Genomic DNA, 17,800 nt, shown 5'->3' on the forward strand with positions numbered 1-17,800 from the left:
ACTCTGTGAGTGTGACCTTTGTGGATAGTCTTTGGGATGTGGAGTGTGTGTGTGTGATTTGGTGTATTGTGTGTGTGTATCTGTGTGTAGCACGTGTGTAGGTTGTTAAATGTGTGTGTGGATGTGTGGTGTGTGATTGTGCTGTGGTTTACCGTGCATGTGGTGTATGTCCGTGGGATCTGTGTGTGTGTGTGGTTGTACGTGGGTGTGGTGTGGTGTGTGTGGGGTGATGAGCAGCTTTTAGCCTCCCACTCCTTCAATCAAAGCAGCTTCTTTACAGACTTGTGGTTGCCAAGGGGGAGGGGTGTGGGGAGGGATGGATTAGCAGATGCCAACTACTATATATAGAATGGATGGACAACAAGGTCCTACTGTATAGCAAGGGGAACTATATTCAATATCCTGGGGTAAACCATAATGGAAAAGAATATGAAAAAGAGTGTATATATATATATATATATATGTTTATAACTGTATAGCAGAAATTACCATTGTAAGTCAACTATACTTCAATTTTTAAAAATTATTTCTTTTAAAAAAGCAGCTTCTTGGATGGGTTTTGTAGATTGGGACTCAGGGTAAATTTTTGTTTGCAGAACAGGCTCTGCTGCTTCAAAAGGAGTTTGGAATATCTAGAGGGTTCATGTTGGACTTTAAAAACCATATTTCTCAAAACCGGCCTGGTATATCCCTGCAAAAGGCATTTCATTTTTCACACTCACCCTTTATTTAATTAGCGTGAAGAATTTAAGGAATCAGATGAGTGTATTAAAGGAATAAGATACAGGGTTGGGGGGTGTGGTTTGTGCCTGTTGTTTACTGAACTACGCAAATTAAGAAGAATAGCACAACACCTTAAATATTTTAATTCCTTTTGAATCTCCTGGTTTTAACACTCTTGGTAAAGGACTTGAGAGCAAAGTGAATTGCTCCATGAATGGTTATGAGGCAGCTTGCTGTGGCAGAGAATCTAAGAGATTCCAGAAAGGATTGCAAAAAAGGGCTCTGTCATGAGCTCCCAAGACCAGCTACTCAGTAAGAGGGATCCCGGCTTTTGTTTGCTTTTTTTTCTTTTCGAGCGGCAGCTTTCTGAGGATGAGGTCCTGAGTCAGCCACACAGAGAGGGCCAGGCTTTCAAGATTACAGAAAGGACCTGACCCAGGGAACGGGCCACACACGCAGGCCTTACCTGGCCTGAAGCAACGGCCTTCAACCGTCTTCTTGTTACAAAAGCAATAAGTAATTTCCAGAAAGCGTAGAAAATACAGACAGGCAAGATGAAAGAAACAATCACTCATGACTGCCCCCCCCATAGAAAAATTCAGCAATACCGTGTGTGTTTTATAATTTCATTTTTTCACTCTTATGTTGGCATTAAATATTCTCCAACCTCCTTTTTCATGTTGCTTAGTGTTTTTTGCTTTCTATTATCCAGTGGAGGCATAAATACGGTTTGAAAAGCAAATAACAGAGCAGTGTACCATGAAAAACAGAGCCCTCGCACCCCACCTCCCAAAGGCACTCAACTGTCCCCGTGTTCTGTTTTCCTGACGGTGGCCTCTGTTCGTTGACATAACACGTTTTATCACTTTCTCGATTAATCACGTGTAGATGTGTCTTTCAGTTCTCCGCTTGGAAAGAGAAGGCAGTAGCTCGCTTGCCCTGCCTGCTTTGCCCCTCCTGCGTTTGATGCCTGTATGTTTAATTCTCTTACTGGTTATCATGATAGCTTTGAAACATCAACTTGCTTCATCAACGTTAGGCTCCCACGTTGTAAAATGAGGAAATTAATGGCTCTACACATCACCTTCCTTTCCCTGCACCATCCGTGTTCCTACTTGGGTCAACCTCATCTTCTACATGATGGAGATGGTTGATGTTTACACGTCGTTCTGTAATCCTCACTCAGGTCTGTTTATGTCTGACTCTTTAATCATCACATTTTCATAGTGGTCCTTTATTTTTATTTTTTTACCTGGATTTTTATTTTTTAAGTGGGTATTTGCTTCCAGTTCTTGACTGAGAACAATGAATTATGTTGCTGTGTACATTTATGGGCAGGTCTTATGTGGACGTATGTTTCCATTTCTCTTCAGTCGATAGCTAGGAATGGATTTGCCGGGTGGATGGAAAATGTATGTTTACCTTTTTAAGAAACTGCGCGTCTGTTTTCCAAGGCAGCTGTAGCATTTTACATTCCCACCAGCAGTGTAAGGAGAGTTTCTCTATGTCCTTGCCAATATTTGGTATTGACAGATATTTTAATTTTAACTATTCTAGTGATATGTAGTAGTATCTCATTATGGTATTTATTTATTTATGATCAGATATATTTTAACCTCAATAAAGGAGGGACAAGCTTCAAATAAATTTCTAATATAATTCTCATTTAAGACATGCATATTTTTTCTTTTTTAAAAAATTGAAGTATAGTTGATTTACAATGTTGTGTTAGTTTCAGGTGTACAGCACATATATAATTCAGTTATTATGTATATAATCTTTTTCAGATTCTTATCCATTAAAGCTTATTATAAGATATTGAATCTCGTTCCCTGTGCTATACAGTAGGTCCTCATTGTTTATATTTTTTAATTGAGATATAATTGACGTATGATGTATTAGTTTCAGGTGTACAAAGATTCGATATTTGTATAAATTATGAAATGGTCACTACAGTAAGTCTAGTGAACATCCATCACCACACACAGTTACAGTGTTTTCTCTTGTAATAAGAACTTTTAAGATCTACTCTCTTAGCACCTTTCAAATACACAATACAGTATTATTAGCTGTAGTCACCATGCTGTACCTTGCATCCCAAGACATTTATTGTATAACTGGATGTTTGTATCTTTTCACTATCTTCATCCACTTCACCCACCCCCACCCCGCATACTAGGCCTTTATGTTGATTCTAAAAATGGAGAAAACAGAAGACTTTACTGTGATTCTGTACGGATTGTTCACTGCTGAACCTAACATTATGGCTGAACTCAAAGAGAAAGAAAGGTAGCCCTGGGTCAATCACCTGGGCCACACAAAGGAAAATACAACAAGCATCAAGGTTTCTACAGTCCATCCATTGTTTAAAATTATGAGACCTTTGAGTTTCCTTCATATTTGGACCATGACTTATTTGAATAGCTAGATGTTTGCTTTCCCTTGCATTTCCAAATTGATTCTCTTTTTTCTTCATAGCATATGCCTCACATCATTAAGATGATCTATTCTTTTAATTATTACTGTCCACTGAGTGCAGTTCCCTTTCTTCTTGTAGAATCTTTCAAAGCCTCGTGTTTCTCTGGATGCTCTCAAAGTTTGCTGTGCAGCTGACCACATCAGACACCCCTGCAGTGTGTTGTCAGACAGGCTCAGTTCTTCCCACATTCCACGTCTTCCTCTCTCTCAGATTTCTTTTTCATTTCGCTGCAGTAGATCTTCAAGTAATTTTTTTCATGAACGTGTGTGGGAAGATAACCATTCTCTGTCTTCACACGTCTGAAAACACTCTGCCACACACCAGGCTCATGGTTGCCATGTGATCCTCCTCCAATTAAGATGAACCACTGTCTTTTCTCAGATGTAGTTTGAGGTCTGCTCTTTATCTTCAGTGTTTAGAAATTTCAGAAGGACATGTGTTCTATTTCAAACAAATGAGAATGAAATGTACAGAGACAGCAAACTCAAGGACTCATATGGCCACTCATGTGCCATTCATTCTGCTTGGCTGTCAGAGGCCCCTTTATGATAAAGACCCAAGTCTTTCCCCAGCTCTGTGAAATTTTCTTCTACCGCTTCTTTGAGTATTTCAGCCTTCATTTTCTCTCTTTCTCTTCCTCTGGAATTCCTATAAGTTAAGCAAATGTTGGTCCCCTTGGGCTGATCCTCCATTTTATCATTTCTGTCTCTCTATCATTTTGCTGTAGGTTTTTGGAAATCGCAACTTTTTCCTTAGCATTTTTTTGTGCTATTTTTTTAAATGTAGGCAATCCTTTTTTTTTTTTTTTTTTTTTTTGTGGTACGCGGGCCTCTCACTGTTGTGGCCTCTCCCGTTGCGGAGCACAGGCTCCGGACGCACAGGCTCAGCGGCCATGACTCACGGGCCCAGCCGCTCCGCGGCATGTGGGATCTTCCTGGACCGGGGCACAAACCCGTGTCCCCTGCATCGGCAGGTGGACTCTCAACCACTGCGCCACCGGGGAAGCCCAGGCAATCCTATTTTTGATGTCTGAGAAAGCTTTCTTGTTTTCTGATGGTTCCATTTTCATGTCAGCCTGTTTTCATCTCATGAATGCAATATCTGAGGATACAAACTGTACTTTTTTTAAGTCCTCTCCTGTTCCCTGAATTATCTCTATTTTCTCCCTGGTCAGCTGTTACCATTGTTCATTTTATCCTTTTCTGTTGCAGGTCCTTGCTTGCCTATCCCCATTTCAGAGTGAGGGATGAGACAGAATAATTAGTAGAAGGAGCCTATTTTACAAATAGATTTTTCTCCTCCCTGGGAGGACTGACCAAGAGTTCCCCATTTAGGAGGGGGTTGTCTACTGAACAGCTTTTCTTTGTTCTCTGCAGATTGGAGCAGGCTGGTGTGGCGCTGGACCTCCCTATGCAGGCCCTCCCTTTTTTTTTTTAAACATCTTTATTGGAGTATAATTGCTTTACAATGGTGTGTTAGCTTCTGCTTTATAACAAAGTGAATCAGCTATACATATACACATATCCCCGTATTGCCTCCCTCTTGTGTCTCCCTCCCACCCTCCCCATCCCACCCCTCTAAGTGGTCACAAAACACCGAGCTAATCTCTCTGTGCTACGCAGCTGCTTCCCACTAGCAATCTATTTTATATTTGGTAGTGTATATATGTCAATGCCACTCTCACTTTGTCCCAGCTTACCCTTCCCCCTCCCCATGTCCTCAAGTCCATTCTCTATATCTGCATCTTTATTCCTGTCTTGTCCCTAGGTTCTTCATAATCTTTTTTTTTTTTTTTAGATTCCATATATATGGTTAGCATATGGTATTTGTTTTTCTCTTTCTGGCTGACTTCACTCTGTATGACAGACTCTAGGTCCATCCACTTCACTACAAATAACTCAATTTTGTTTCTTTTTATGGCTGAGTAATATTCCATTTGTATATATGTGCCACATCTTCTTTATCCATTCATCTGTCGATGGACACTTAAGTTGCTTCCATGTCCTGGCTATTGTAAATAGAGCTGCAGTGAACATTGTGGTACATGACTCTTTTTGAATTATGGTTTTCTCAGGGTATATGCCCAGTAGTGGGATTGCTGGGTCATATGGTAGTTCTATTTTTAGTTTTTTAAGGAACCTCCATACTGTTCTCCAAATTGGCTGTATCAATTTACATTCCCACCAACAGTGCAAGGACCCGCCCAATTCTTCAGCAGACATTCTTCCGGGTTCTGCCTGGGGTGAAGCCCAGGAGTAGAGTTGCTCTGCACCTACCCACTGGGGAGGGGGCGTGACATACGAGAGGGGATGGGTGGTCTCCTGCTCTGTAGACAGTCCTTTACTAATCACCATGCTTTCTACCCACCATTTACTCTCCCTCTTTGGAAATCTGGTCCCACCTCCACTATTACCCCCACATTACTCATCCTGGGCTTCAGCTGCCTCACCACAGCTTTAACTACCCAACAGCATTTCCAGAAACATCTTAATGGCTCTGGTCTGCCTCTTCTCCCTGAAATGAATTTTTCTTTTCCATAGTCCTCTGTTTCCTGCTATCATTTCCATGGGAAGAGAGGGAAAGCAGGAAACACGAGATCAAGACCACAACCTGGAACCAAAAGTCCTTCTTTGTCTCCCCCACAATCAAGTATATGGTCTCTCAGGTCTTCCTTTAATAGTTGAAGTTCTCCATCAACTATGTGCCTATGACTCTGTAGTCTTTCTAGAATTCTTTTTTTTTTCAATTTATTTATTTAATATATTTATTTTTGGCTGCGTTGGGTCTTCACTGCTGCCCATGGGCTTTCTCTCGTTGCGGCGAGCGGGGGCTACTCTTCGTTGTGGTGCGCGGGCTTCTCATTGTGGTGGCTTCTCTTTAATGCAGAGCACGGGCTCTAGGCGCACGGGCTTCAGTAGTTGTGGCACCCAGGCTCAGTAGTTGTGGCTCACAGGTTCTAGAGCGCAGGCTCAGTAGCTGTGGCACATAGGCTTAGTCGCTCCGTGGCATGTGGGATCTTCCCGGACCAGGGCTCAAACCCGTGTCCCCTGCATTGGCAGGTGGGTTCTTAACCACTGCACCACCAGGGAAGCCCTGACCCCTTCACAGTTGTCTTCTCTGGTCTTCATCAGCTGTCACAGACACTTCTCTTTGGCGCCTTTAAACTTACCTCTCAGCACCCTTTCCTTCGGGCAAAAACACGCTCAGTCAAAACTTCAGCCACTTTAAGTACATGAGTGCACTTCATCAAGCATATAAGTAACAGACGGTCACGAAATCAGGAGCTTCTCCATCAGGCAGCCAGGCCTGCAACAGCTGAGTATGTGTGCGTGTGTGTAGTCACAAGTATGTGTGCCTGCGTGCATGTCTGTGCGTGGGTGCTCATGTTTGCACAAGTGTGTGTGCATGTGTATCTGTGTGTGCACCTGTGTGTGCATGTGCACCTGTATGTGGGTGCATGTGTACCTATGTATGTGCATGTGTGTGCGAGCGTGTGCATGTAGAGGGGAGGGGCGGTCTGTGCACTTGTCCTGGGACATGGGTTGGCTTTAATCCCTTTCCCAACTCTGCCTGCTGTGGACTGCAGCCCCTGGGAAGCCTGGCCCCCCCAACAGATAGCAAGGCCATGGAGAAGGAGAAGAAGCCACCCACAGGGACCACCAAGGGGGGCAGAGGAAAAGGAAAAGGCAAGAAGAAAGGGAAGGTGAAAGAGGAGGTGGAGGAAGAAACTGACCCCCGGAAGCTCGAGCTGCTGAACTGGGTACGTGGGACGTGTCTGCTCCCGTTTCCCAGGCTCCTGGGGACCTTGGAGCCAGTCACCCTCCTCCAGGGAAGGGGGCAGTTCTTGCTGCCTCTGCCGCAGCCCCACCCGGGGCCCCGAGCCCAGGAGGCAGTGATGAAGCATTGTTGGGACAGTGTCAGTATTTCAAGTGGCTGGCAGGATGTCACAAACGCCAAATGGTCCTGCTTTGGGGGAGAATGAAGTCACTCACAGGGGAGGCCCGGGCCACCTTGCCCCCCAGTGCCTTTCTCCGCCTGCAGACATTTGGATGTTTGTTGCGTGGAAACACGGGAAACAAATCAATCGTGAATAAATGCAGCTCAGGGACAAAAGATGGAGCCTGTGATAGGGATGCATGGGTAACTGCAGTCGGCTGGGCTGGGAGGCTGAGACACGCAGCACCTGTGGTTCTGGCCTTGCTGCTGTCAGGACACAGCAAGACAGGGCGCTGGGCCTCTGCGGTGCCCTGTGAATGGCATCATCGCAGTCACTCACCCTGGTGGCCCATGGCATGCCCACAGGGGGTAGTTCTCAGTCAAGGAAACATTCTCCCCAGCAAAACCTCACGTTACATTGAGCGCTGCAGGTTCCACCATTGTTGAAGGGTAGAGACACAAATGATAACTAATAGTAGATAAAATGTTACAGTCTACCACCTCAAAAAAACATTGTATATGGAGATCCGAGCTTGGAGACTCAAGCACTGATTGCAGTTTTATTTTGAATTTCCTTCTCATGTTTACATTACAAGAAAAGCTAATCAACTCTATTTTAATTTTTTTAAAAAACCTGATAACTAGAGAGCCACCAGTTTGGCTGTCATTTTGAACATTTTTCACTTTGTGTTAAATGTATCCATCTGTGATGCTTCGATATGACACCTAGGGACAAACTGAGAAGGAAGGAGGGGGCAATGGGGCATGTTTACTCAGGACAAAAGGTAAAGAGAGCCTTGTTCAGGATGCTCTGGGTCTGGGGGCCTGAAGAGGCTTTCTGAGAGCTTCCAGGGTCCCCTGCCCAGTGTCCCTGTCCCTGCTGAGGCACTCACGCCCCTCTCCTGGGCTCGCACAGGTGAACGCTCTGGAGCAGGCCATGTTGGACGCGCTGGTCTTAGATCGAGTAGACTTTGTGAAGCTCCTGATTGAAAATGGAGTCAACATGCAGCATTTTCTCACCATCCCGAGGCTGGAAGAGCTTTATAACACCGTGAGTGGTCCAGGAGGAGGGAGGGCGGAGGGGAGCTAGCCCTGGGGGTGCAAGAATGCACTTGGAGGAGCATCCCCATCAGAACACGGCTTCAGCGGGAGGTCCATCATTTAAGGACGACTGCTCTCACCTGACACGCGGGCTCGGCGGATGGTCCCATCTTCACCCACCGCCACCATGCTAGCCAGCACCCCCGTCTGTAGCATTAACTCAGGGGTGGTGCACGAGGACAAGTTTATACAAAGAGTCCAGCCCCCGGAGTCATTAGCAGAGTGAAAAGATCCCGGGGTGAGCAGTCATTTGTTCCTGGGGACTCCCACGTTTTAAGAGGCTTCGGTGAAAAATGGAAAACTGAGTTTGCACAGCAAGGAGCTCCTGATATTAGAATGAAAGTGTTTGGATGAAATCCTCTTGGCTTTTATTATTACCATGTGAATTTTGAGAATGTACATTTCCTTCCCCATTCTAAAATTTTAAGTAGCACAAGTGGTCCTGGGTGGTTGCTTGCTGAAGCTTGATGAACTGTTAAGAAAATATAGTACGTCCTAAGATGCTCTTTAAAATAATTCAATAAAAGGTATTTAACATATTTTTGAACATGTGGGATACTTCTTACCCATGACCAGTCCTAGTCCTGTCTTGTAAAAGACACAGGACTTCATTAATTCTATAAAGTAGAGTTGGATTTTACTCCAAAAGTTGAACAGAAAAACATATTTAATATGGCTGAATGTTTCTCTTTCAGAGACTGGGTCCACCGAACACACTTCATTTGCTGGTGAGGGATGTAAAAAAGGTCAGTCTGCTCTTTCATAGTCCTTTACCTGTTGACGTCTTTTAATGAGACCTTTTTTTTTAACATCTTTATTGGAGTATAATTGCTTTACAATGGTGTGTTAGTTTCTGCTTTATAACAAAGTGAATCAGTTATACATATACATATGTTCCCACATCTCTTCCCTCCTGTGTCTCCCTCCCTCCCACCCTCCCTATCCCACCACTCCAGGCGGTCACAAAGCACCGAGCTGATCTCCCTGTGCTATGCGGCTGCTTCCCACTAACTATCTATTTTACATTTGGTAGTTTATATATGTCCATGCCACTCTCTCACTTTGTCACAGCTTACCCTCCCCCCTCCCCGTGTCCTCAAGTCCATTCTCTAGCAGGTCTGTCTGTGTCTTAATGAGACGTGTTTTAAAGCAATTTTTAAAATTTCCAAATGTGTTGTCATCTTATTGGAGGCATAAGAAGTCATGAATTCCTCTCTCCATGAAAAGAGTTTACTTTTAAAAAATGTCATCTTCTTTAAATGAAATGTTCATCCCACACACAATGGGCTTGCGCTGAATGACTGTTTGACGGTGGGTTGGCCCCCTCACCAAGGCAGGAGCGCCAGCCAAGGGGTGGGCTCCTCACTGCTGCCCAGAACCCCCACGCTCTGCGTGTTTCAGATCTGCCCCTCATCCCTTCACGGTGCCTCTTTCCAGAAGTCCCAGCAGGATGGGCCTCATGTCATTCTGTGTGTCCTGTGCAGCAGTTCTTGGTTCTTTCTGTCTCCTCTTTAGTAAGTGATAGATGCTTTCCCCCATCCCCAGCGCTGCTAATGCCTTAGAGTCTGCCTTCTTGTAGGATCCCGTCCACTCCCTGTTCTGTCCTGGTGTTTCTTGGGTCCTGTCACCACAGCCTGGAGGGTCAGACCAGGTTAACGCAGAGCAATTCATTCAGCCAGAATGCAGTCCCTGGCATGCAGAGTGCAGGACGTGTACTCATGTTCTGAGCAGAAGGAAGTAACGCAAAGGAGAGAAGAAGGCCTTCAGCCAGAGTCCCAGATAGGCTGGTCAGACCTCATACAAATATCTAATTTTGCTAATGTGAGAATTTGGCTTTTACTATGCACACTCATTGGATCAGAGCAGAATCAGTGGATCTGGGAACCAAGAGAGACCAGCAAGTGCACTTGTTTCCCACTTTCACAGATTTCTTAGATTCAGAAGCACTAACATTCAAAAGCCACAGCTACTCAAGTGTAGACCCAACCACGTCTCTCCTAAGTGGCTTCCATCATCCTCCTCCCACCCTCCCCAGACACAGGCCGCCCCCACTTAAAACCTCCACGTCTCATGAAATTCAAGCTCCTGCTAAGAAACTTGCACCCACTGGGCCTAACACATACCCACCACACGTGTTCTGTCCCAGGGCCGTGCCCGTCTCACATCTGCAGTGCTCTCCCCCCTCGACCCCTACAGCCCCTGTTCTGCCCACTCCTACCTCCACAGGAAGCCCTTTCTCACCCTCCCACCTGCCCACCCTAGCAGAGCAGGGGCCTGAACATGCTGCTGCATCGGGACTGCGGGTGGCTTGGCCCTATTTCCCCAAAAGAGGAAGCTCCCCAAGGCAGGGCTGTATCTCCTTATCCCCTCATATGGAATCCCCGACTTGGTCAAGGATCACGGTAGGGGCTGAACAGACTTGCAATGGCTGAGTGAAGGATTCAGTCCTCATGTACAGGGAGGACATTTGGAAGGTGTAGCCTCCATGGGACGGACCCCAGGTTTCTACCATCATTTCAGCCATAGGAAATTAACCAAGCAGGAAACAGCACATAGCAAAACATCCTTATAATGGACCAGTCAGCTCTGCCTCCTGGATAAGCCAACTGCCCTCTGGCGTGAATGACCGACTTACAGATGCATTGATGCCCCTCTGCACTCCTCCCCTCCACCCACACGCTACCTTTATCTCAACACAGCCTCTTCCGTTCTGCTGCAGGACTCTGCCCCTTCACCGACTCCCGGGCACATCAGATAGTTTGCAGTGTTTGTGTTCTTACTGAAATCTGAGGGGTCCCCCAGAAAGTCACAGGGCACCATGTGGAGCTTTCCCTAGAAAGTTCCCGGCCCCAGGGATATTCTGTCCGCCCACTGTCTTCCACAGAGTCCTCCTGCCTGCCACGCTGCTCATTCCCTCCTTCTGCAGAAAATCTGGATGCCAGCCCCCCGAAACTGGATTCTCCCCTGCAAGCAGCTGTCAAAGCACCTTCTCAACAAAATGAATCTGCTCTTTGCACCAGCTACACCATCTTTCCTTTATGTATTTTTTCCTTAATCAATATTTTTTTATCAAAGCATAGTTGATTTACAATGTTGTGTTAATTTCTGCTGTACAGCATGATCAGTTATACATTTATATACATTTTTAATATTCTTTTTCATGGAAGGATAGTTCATAATGTTGGGTTAATTCCTGCTGTACAGCAAAGTGATTCAATTATACATATATACATTCTTTATATATATATATTCTTTTCTTTCCCTTATGTTTAAATGCACATTACAGGCCATTCTGTCCGAGCTCATGGACAAGCCCAGGCCTCTCCCCTCCAGCCTCATGGGCTTCTAATTCTTCTCATTGGGAAGTCTAACCCATTTTCTGGAACATGGTTTACCCCCTTATCTCCCACAATCCTATGGAAACAGACTGAAGATTGTTTAATGCCCCGTTGGTACCACCAACTTTCACGTCGTAGGCAGGAATGACCATGATGCCGAGGTGTTGCCGAAGTCCACGCTGTGGGTCCCTTCTCGCAGGGCCTGAGACACAGCTTCTTTTCTTACAGGGCAACCTTCCACCCGATTACCACATCAGCCTCATAGACATTGGGCTCGTGCTGGAGTACCTCATGGGGGGCGCCTACCGCTGCAACTACACAAGGAAGGGCTTCCGGACCCTTTACAACAACCTGTTTGGACCCAAGAGGGTAGGACTCAGCGAACACGTGGTGTTCTGTGGTTCCCGGAATCACATGTGGTTCCTTGCTAGCCTTTCTAATAACTCAGCCGCTTCAAAGCCGAACTCATCACCCCATCCCCCAGCACACCTGCCCATCCTCCCGCAGTGGCTCTCGGTGGGAGGTCTCAGCATGCCTCCAGACGCCCAGGCTTCACCACGCACCTTCCTCCCTCAGCTCGTGGGGCCGCACAGCCCAGCACTTGCCCCTGCCCCATCCTTTGTTCGCAATAGCCTTCTTCCCAGGCTCCCTTGTCTCTGCCCTCTCCCATCCATCCTGCCGCTGGACCCGCCCCAGTTCTCCAAAACGAGGGACCCAACAGTGCACTCCCTGCTCAGAAATTCCCAAGGATCCCCAGCGCCTGACGAAGCACTGTCAAGCTCATGATCACAGCATCTAAGAGTCTCCCTAGCCATCCCCACCGTGTTGTGGGCAACCATGTACCACTGCCAGAATCAAACTCTACTACTGTGTCTGCGGCATCTTCCCCTATCAAAACCCCACGTGTGCCGCAAGCCCAATTCACGTGCGAGATCTCCCATGAAGCCCTCGCCTCGCCCGCACTCAGAGCTCCATAGCTCTGTGTCTCCTCTGTGGGTGAACTTCTCTGGTTCTACCTGGGATGCGGGTCCCATGTCTGCACATCTCTCTCCTCACCTGACCTGGGCTGACAGAAGCAGAGGTTCCATATTAAAGCATTTCCTTTCCTTGGGTTTGTCCTTAACTGTTAACGATACCAAGTACTTTTTAATCTATTATTATTGCTACTAAAGATATTACTAATGTACAACCCCCAGTATCATAACATCAGTTATCTGATTCCATTCATTTTTTTCTCCCCTTTCATTATGCAGCCTAAAGCTCTCAAACTTCTGGGAATGGAAGTAAGTAGGACTTGTTTCCAATGGCTTTATGATATTGTGGTTAAGTGTGTGGAGCCCTCTTCGTTTTGTATTTAACATAAAATTGCACACATTTGTTTTCCATGAATAAATCCACTACACCACACACCAAAATTTACTTGGATGATTTAGTCAAATTATGTAAAAAAAGATCACAGACATGTTTCAAAAGGTAAAAGCCACCCCATTCATTTTTATCAAAATCAAGAACAAGTCAAGCACATCCATTATTGTTGGCATCATTAACCCCACTGGTTTTTAAAAGTGTTCTGGGAATTTTACCACGTGAAAAAATAAATAAAGGAAGGATACTTTAAAAAGGGGGAAAATTATCATTGGCAAAAAAATTTGGTTTCTAGAAAACCCAGACGCATTGACAAAGTTTCCTCATAATAGGACAAAAGTATCCAGAAATAACCTTAACAAGGAAACTCAAGAACAAAGCACTAGGACTTCGCTGGTGTGCAGTGGTTAAGAATCCTCCTGCCAATGCAGGGGACATGGGTTTGAGCCCTGGTCCAGGAAGATCCCACATGCGGTGGAGCAACTAAGCCACAGCTACTGAGCCTGTGCTCTAGAGCCCACAAGCCACAACTACTGAAGCCCGCGCACCTAGAGCCCGTGCTCTGCAACAAGAGAGGCCACCGCAATGAGAAGCCTGTGCACCTCAATGAAGACCCAACGCAGCCCCAAAAAATAATTAATTAATTTTAAAAAAAGCACTAGACATGAAAATATATAAATGAGTGAAAGAAATATCATAACACAGAATATTAAGACTGTCTATTGTAAAGACTCTTCTCAAATTCATGATTCAAATAGCATCCCAATTTCTGTATGGATACAGGGTAGGTTTTGATTCTGTGTTCACAGTGGACACCGACCTTCAGCGTAACTAGAAGGGTTATGATATGCAGCTTTCCGTAAGTCCATGCTCTCTTAGGTTGGTTGCATCATGTTGGCTTTATCTGTTGGGTGAAGGTTTGGTGGCACTCTCCTGTAAAATAGCCTGGTCCCAGTCCTGTGTTTTAGGGGCATATTTTTCACTGCCTTTATAATAATTTTCATAACATGAGTTCATGGAGCTTTTCTATTTTCTAGAGTCAGCTTTGGTCAATTATATTTTCCTAGCAAACAATTTACTTCTAGACTTGCAAGTACTTTGGTATAAACCTTTACATAGTATTCTAATTTTTTCAATATCTTTAGTTGTGTGCTATTTCTTGTTCCAATTTTTTTATATTTATATCTTCTCCCTTTTTTTCTTAACCGTACTTGCCTTCAGATTTGATTGGTATTTTTGCTTTATTAAGCAACTTTCTTTTTTCTGTTTTCTATTTTATTAATATATTTTATTTGTATTCATTCCTTCCATATACTTTATATGGAATTACTGTGTTATTTTTATTGACTCAATTTGAAAGCGAAGTTTGCCCATTTTCTTTTTAAAAAAATTTTTATTTTAATTAATTAGTTTAAAGGAATCAATCTATACTGACAGATTGTCAAGGCACTGGGATAGATGGGGGAAGATTATTTGGGAGTGTATGAGAAAGAGGCCCTTCCCAAGGGACTCCAAATTATACCATATTTATAGTGTTCACATCATTTTTTTTTTTTTTTTTGGCCATGCCATGTGGAATGTGGGATCTTAGTTTCCCAGCCAGGGATGGAACCTGTGCCCCCTGAAGTGGGAGCGTGAAGTCTTAACCACTGGACTGCCAGAGAAGTCCCTGCCTATTTTCAATCTTTCCTGTATGCCAATAAATGCATAAAGAGTATAAATTTTTTCTCTGAGCATTGTTTTCATGGTATCCCACAGGTTTGGGTAAGTAGAACTTTCATTGCAGTTCATTTCTAAACAGTTTATACTTTCCTCATTAATCCACAAGTTATTTATAAGTGTATTTAAAATTTTCCAGATACAGAATTTTGTTATTGTTGTTATCCTACTCTTGTTGATTTTTAATTTTATTCTTTGAGTGTATACTACATGATTTCTGATATCTGGAATTTGTTGATATAGAAAATCTCAAAAGAATTAGGGAATAATGCCAGGTGGAATTTTGTTAATGATTCATGTGTGTTAGAAACAAATGTGTACTCCCGGCTTGTTGGGTACAATACGTATACGTCTTTGTCAGATCAAACTTGGTAATGTTATTGTTCAATTTGCTTCTATCTGTACTAATTTTTTCAAGTTGATTTCTAAGTGAGGGGTGTTTAGAGGCTCTTACTGTGATTGTGGATGGGTCAGTTTCTTTTTAACTTCCAGTCCATATCTTTTGTTATTTTATTGGGTTGTTTCTTTTTCTTGTTGCTTTGTGGCTGTTCTTGCATTTTAGGGAAATTAATCCCTTGTTGGTTATATTCTTTCTCTAGCAATCTTAAAATTACTTTAACAGAATTTGCATACAACTGGTATTTTAACAATACAATGTATTATTGAAAGATAGGCTTAAAAGGGTTTCTGTTTTACAGCCTTTCATTAGTCCTTAGTGGATTTTTATTTGACTGGATATATTCTTGAAAATAAAGCTATGTTTATTTTTTAATTTCCATAATGTCAGTTTTTAACCTATATAGACCAACCTTCCTAAATGACCAAAACTGTAGTTTTACTGGGACAAATTAGAAAATTTGAACAAAAACACTTTTAAAATTCATTAATTAATTAATTTATTTTTGGCTGTATTGGGTGTTCATTGCTGGGCACGGGCTTCCTCTAGTTGAGGCGAGTGGGGCCTACTCTTCGTTGCGGTGTGCGGGCTTCTCATTGCGGTGGCTTCTCTTGTTGTGGAGCATGGGCTCTAGGTGCATGGGCTTCAGTAGTTGTGGCACACGGGCTTAGTTGCTCCGCAGCATGTGGGATCTTCCTGGCCCAGGGATCGAATCCATGTGCCCTGCATTGGCAGGCAGATTCTTAACTAATGTGCCACCAGGAAAGTCCCTGAACAAAAACATTTCAATCTAAGGCAAGATACCATAGTTTCAATTAAAATGTCAGACAACTCATTATAAGGTTATAAAACTTGGGTTAGTCATGAACAACATGTGATAGGAATTGGAGAGCCAGTCTCCCCCCTCACCCCCACCCTGCCCAGCCACTCCAGCCGTGTGTATGTGGGCAAATTATTCAGACTTTGGGTCACAACTTCCTCATCTGATGGAATGGAAGACATTCACAACCTCTCAGAGTCAGTATAAGAATAAAAGTGGATCATTGACAAGAAAGCTGTTTGCAAAAGAGCAAATACCCATTTCTGTCATTCTACTGGGTACTGAAGCCCTAGCCTGGAGTAGTCTGAGCCCCATATATTTCCATGACACTCCTGTGTTTCAACCCCAATTCTCCCAGTCATGACAGACATTCCTTTAGGATCCTTCTCCGTTTTCAGAATCATCCCTCACAATCCCTTTAGGAAATGGGAAATGTTGACCGTGTTTCAACCCCAATTCTCCCAGTCATGGGAGACCCTCCATTTATAGCACATCCATGAAAAGACAAAGCTCATTCAAAATGGAGCACTTGTGGGACCTCCCTGGTGGCGCGGTGGTTAAGAATCCGCCTGTCGGGGTACCTTGTCATAGGTGGGGCTGGATGGCCGTCTCCTTCGGCTTCCACTGTGGGCTCAGCACGTTACTTGCACCGAAGGCCGAGCCGGCACCACAGTGGCTCCCAGCTTGCAGACAAAAGACATCAATCTCTTTCCTTAGTCGGCCAGACCTTCCAAACCTGGCTCATAAAAGGCTAAAATGCAAAAGTCCAGGAATCATCCCTGGCTATATTAATATGAATGGTACAAAAGCATTGGCGATTGAGGAGTTTTGCAAATCTCTAGGTCACGCCTGTATAAGCTTTGATTACTCAGGAGTTGGAAATTCAGATGGTAACTTAGAAGAATGCACAGTGGGAAAATGGAGAAAAGATGTTCTTTCTATAATTGATGACTTAGCTGAAGGACCACAGATACTAGCTGGATCTAGCCTCGGTGGATGGCTTATGCTTCATGCTGCAATCGCATGGCCACAAAAGGTTGTTGCTCTTATTGGCATAGCGACAGCTGTGGATGGCCTAGTGACACAGTTTAATCAGTTTCCTGTTGAGGCAAAAAAGGAAATAGAGATGAAAGGTGTGTGGTCCATGCCATCAAAATACAGTGAAGGAGGAGTTTATCGCATTCAGTACAGTGTCATTAAAGAAGCAGAGCACCACTGCTTGTTACATAGTCCTATTCCTGTGAACTGCCCTATAAGATTGCTCCACGGCATGAAGGATGACATTGTATCATGGCATACGTCCATGCAGGTTGCTGACCGAGTAGTCAGCACAGATGTAGATGTCTTCCTCCGAAAGAATAGTGATCACCGAATGAAGGAAAAAGCGGACATTCAACTTCTGGTTTACACTGTTGATGACTTAATTGATAAGCTTTCAACTGTAGTTAACTAGAATCACAGTTTTAGTTGGAATGTTAAGTAATGGACCCAGAAGATGGAAGAGGGATAACAGATGAACGACCCTGATACTTAGAAGGTTTTTTTCTCTTATCTCTACCTTGTAAATATCATGTGCGTATTTAATGATGTATTTGCACAAGTGATTCAGATTGTGAAGAAAGAGCCAGCTGCTGTTTGAAAAATTTTCTCCTTCCTTCAATCCTTGACTTTTTTCATTAAAATATTTCCTATTTCTTTATTCAAGAGATGTTTACCTTCTAATGCTTGTGTTAACTGTGCCAGCTCTTACTTAGAATTGCTAATAAAACTTGATTTTTTTGTTTTCTGTTTGGTATCATTGTATATGGAGATCTGCAAAATTATTTCTGATTTTAAAATGCGGTTTACAAAATATAGGAAAATGTTTATTGAAATAAATCTAAAATGACTAGAGAAATGTCTGAAACATAATAAATTTCAAA

At 43.8% G+C, this 17,800-nt stretch overlaps 2 protein-coding genes across 3 annotated transcripts in view; both read left to right on the top strand.

The window, feature by feature from the left end:
* The window catches only part of TRPM1 (transient receptor potential cation channel subfamily M member 1), a gene marked incomplete at both ends in the record, with an annotated part of 135,458 nt that overhangs the window by 74,422 nt on the left and 43,236 nt on the right, over positions 1-17,800 (top strand). For both annotated transcript variants that reach the window (XM_082648546.1, XM_082648545.1), the window contains 5 exons: positions 6,789-6,962; positions 8,055-8,189; positions 8,935-8,985; positions 11,806-11,946; positions 12,831-12,860. In XM_082648546.1, the coding sequence (XP_082504672.1) occupies positions 6,789-6,962; positions 8,055-8,189; positions 8,935-8,985; positions 11,806-11,946; positions 12,831-12,860 (531 nt within the window). The remainder of the gene's footprint in view (positions 1-6,788; positions 6,963-8,054; positions 8,190-8,934; positions 8,986-11,805; positions 11,947-12,830; positions 12,861-17,800) is intronic.
* Positions 16,375-17,331, top strand: LOC309818685 (palmitoyl-protein thioesterase ABHD10, mitochondrial-like; the record flags this gene model as incomplete). The annotated part of the gene is made up of 1 exon (XM_082648547.1): positions 16,375-17,331. One exon carries the CDS (start codon positions 16,375-16,377, stop codon positions 17,329-17,331), a length of 957 nt encoding a protein of 318 aa, XP_082504673.1.

The sequence above is a fragment of the Grampus griseus genome (assembly GCF_964374135.1).
Source record: "Grampus griseus genome assembly, chromosome: 2".
NCBI lineage: Eukaryota > Metazoa > Chordata > Mammalia > Artiodactyla > Delphinidae > Grampus > Grampus griseus.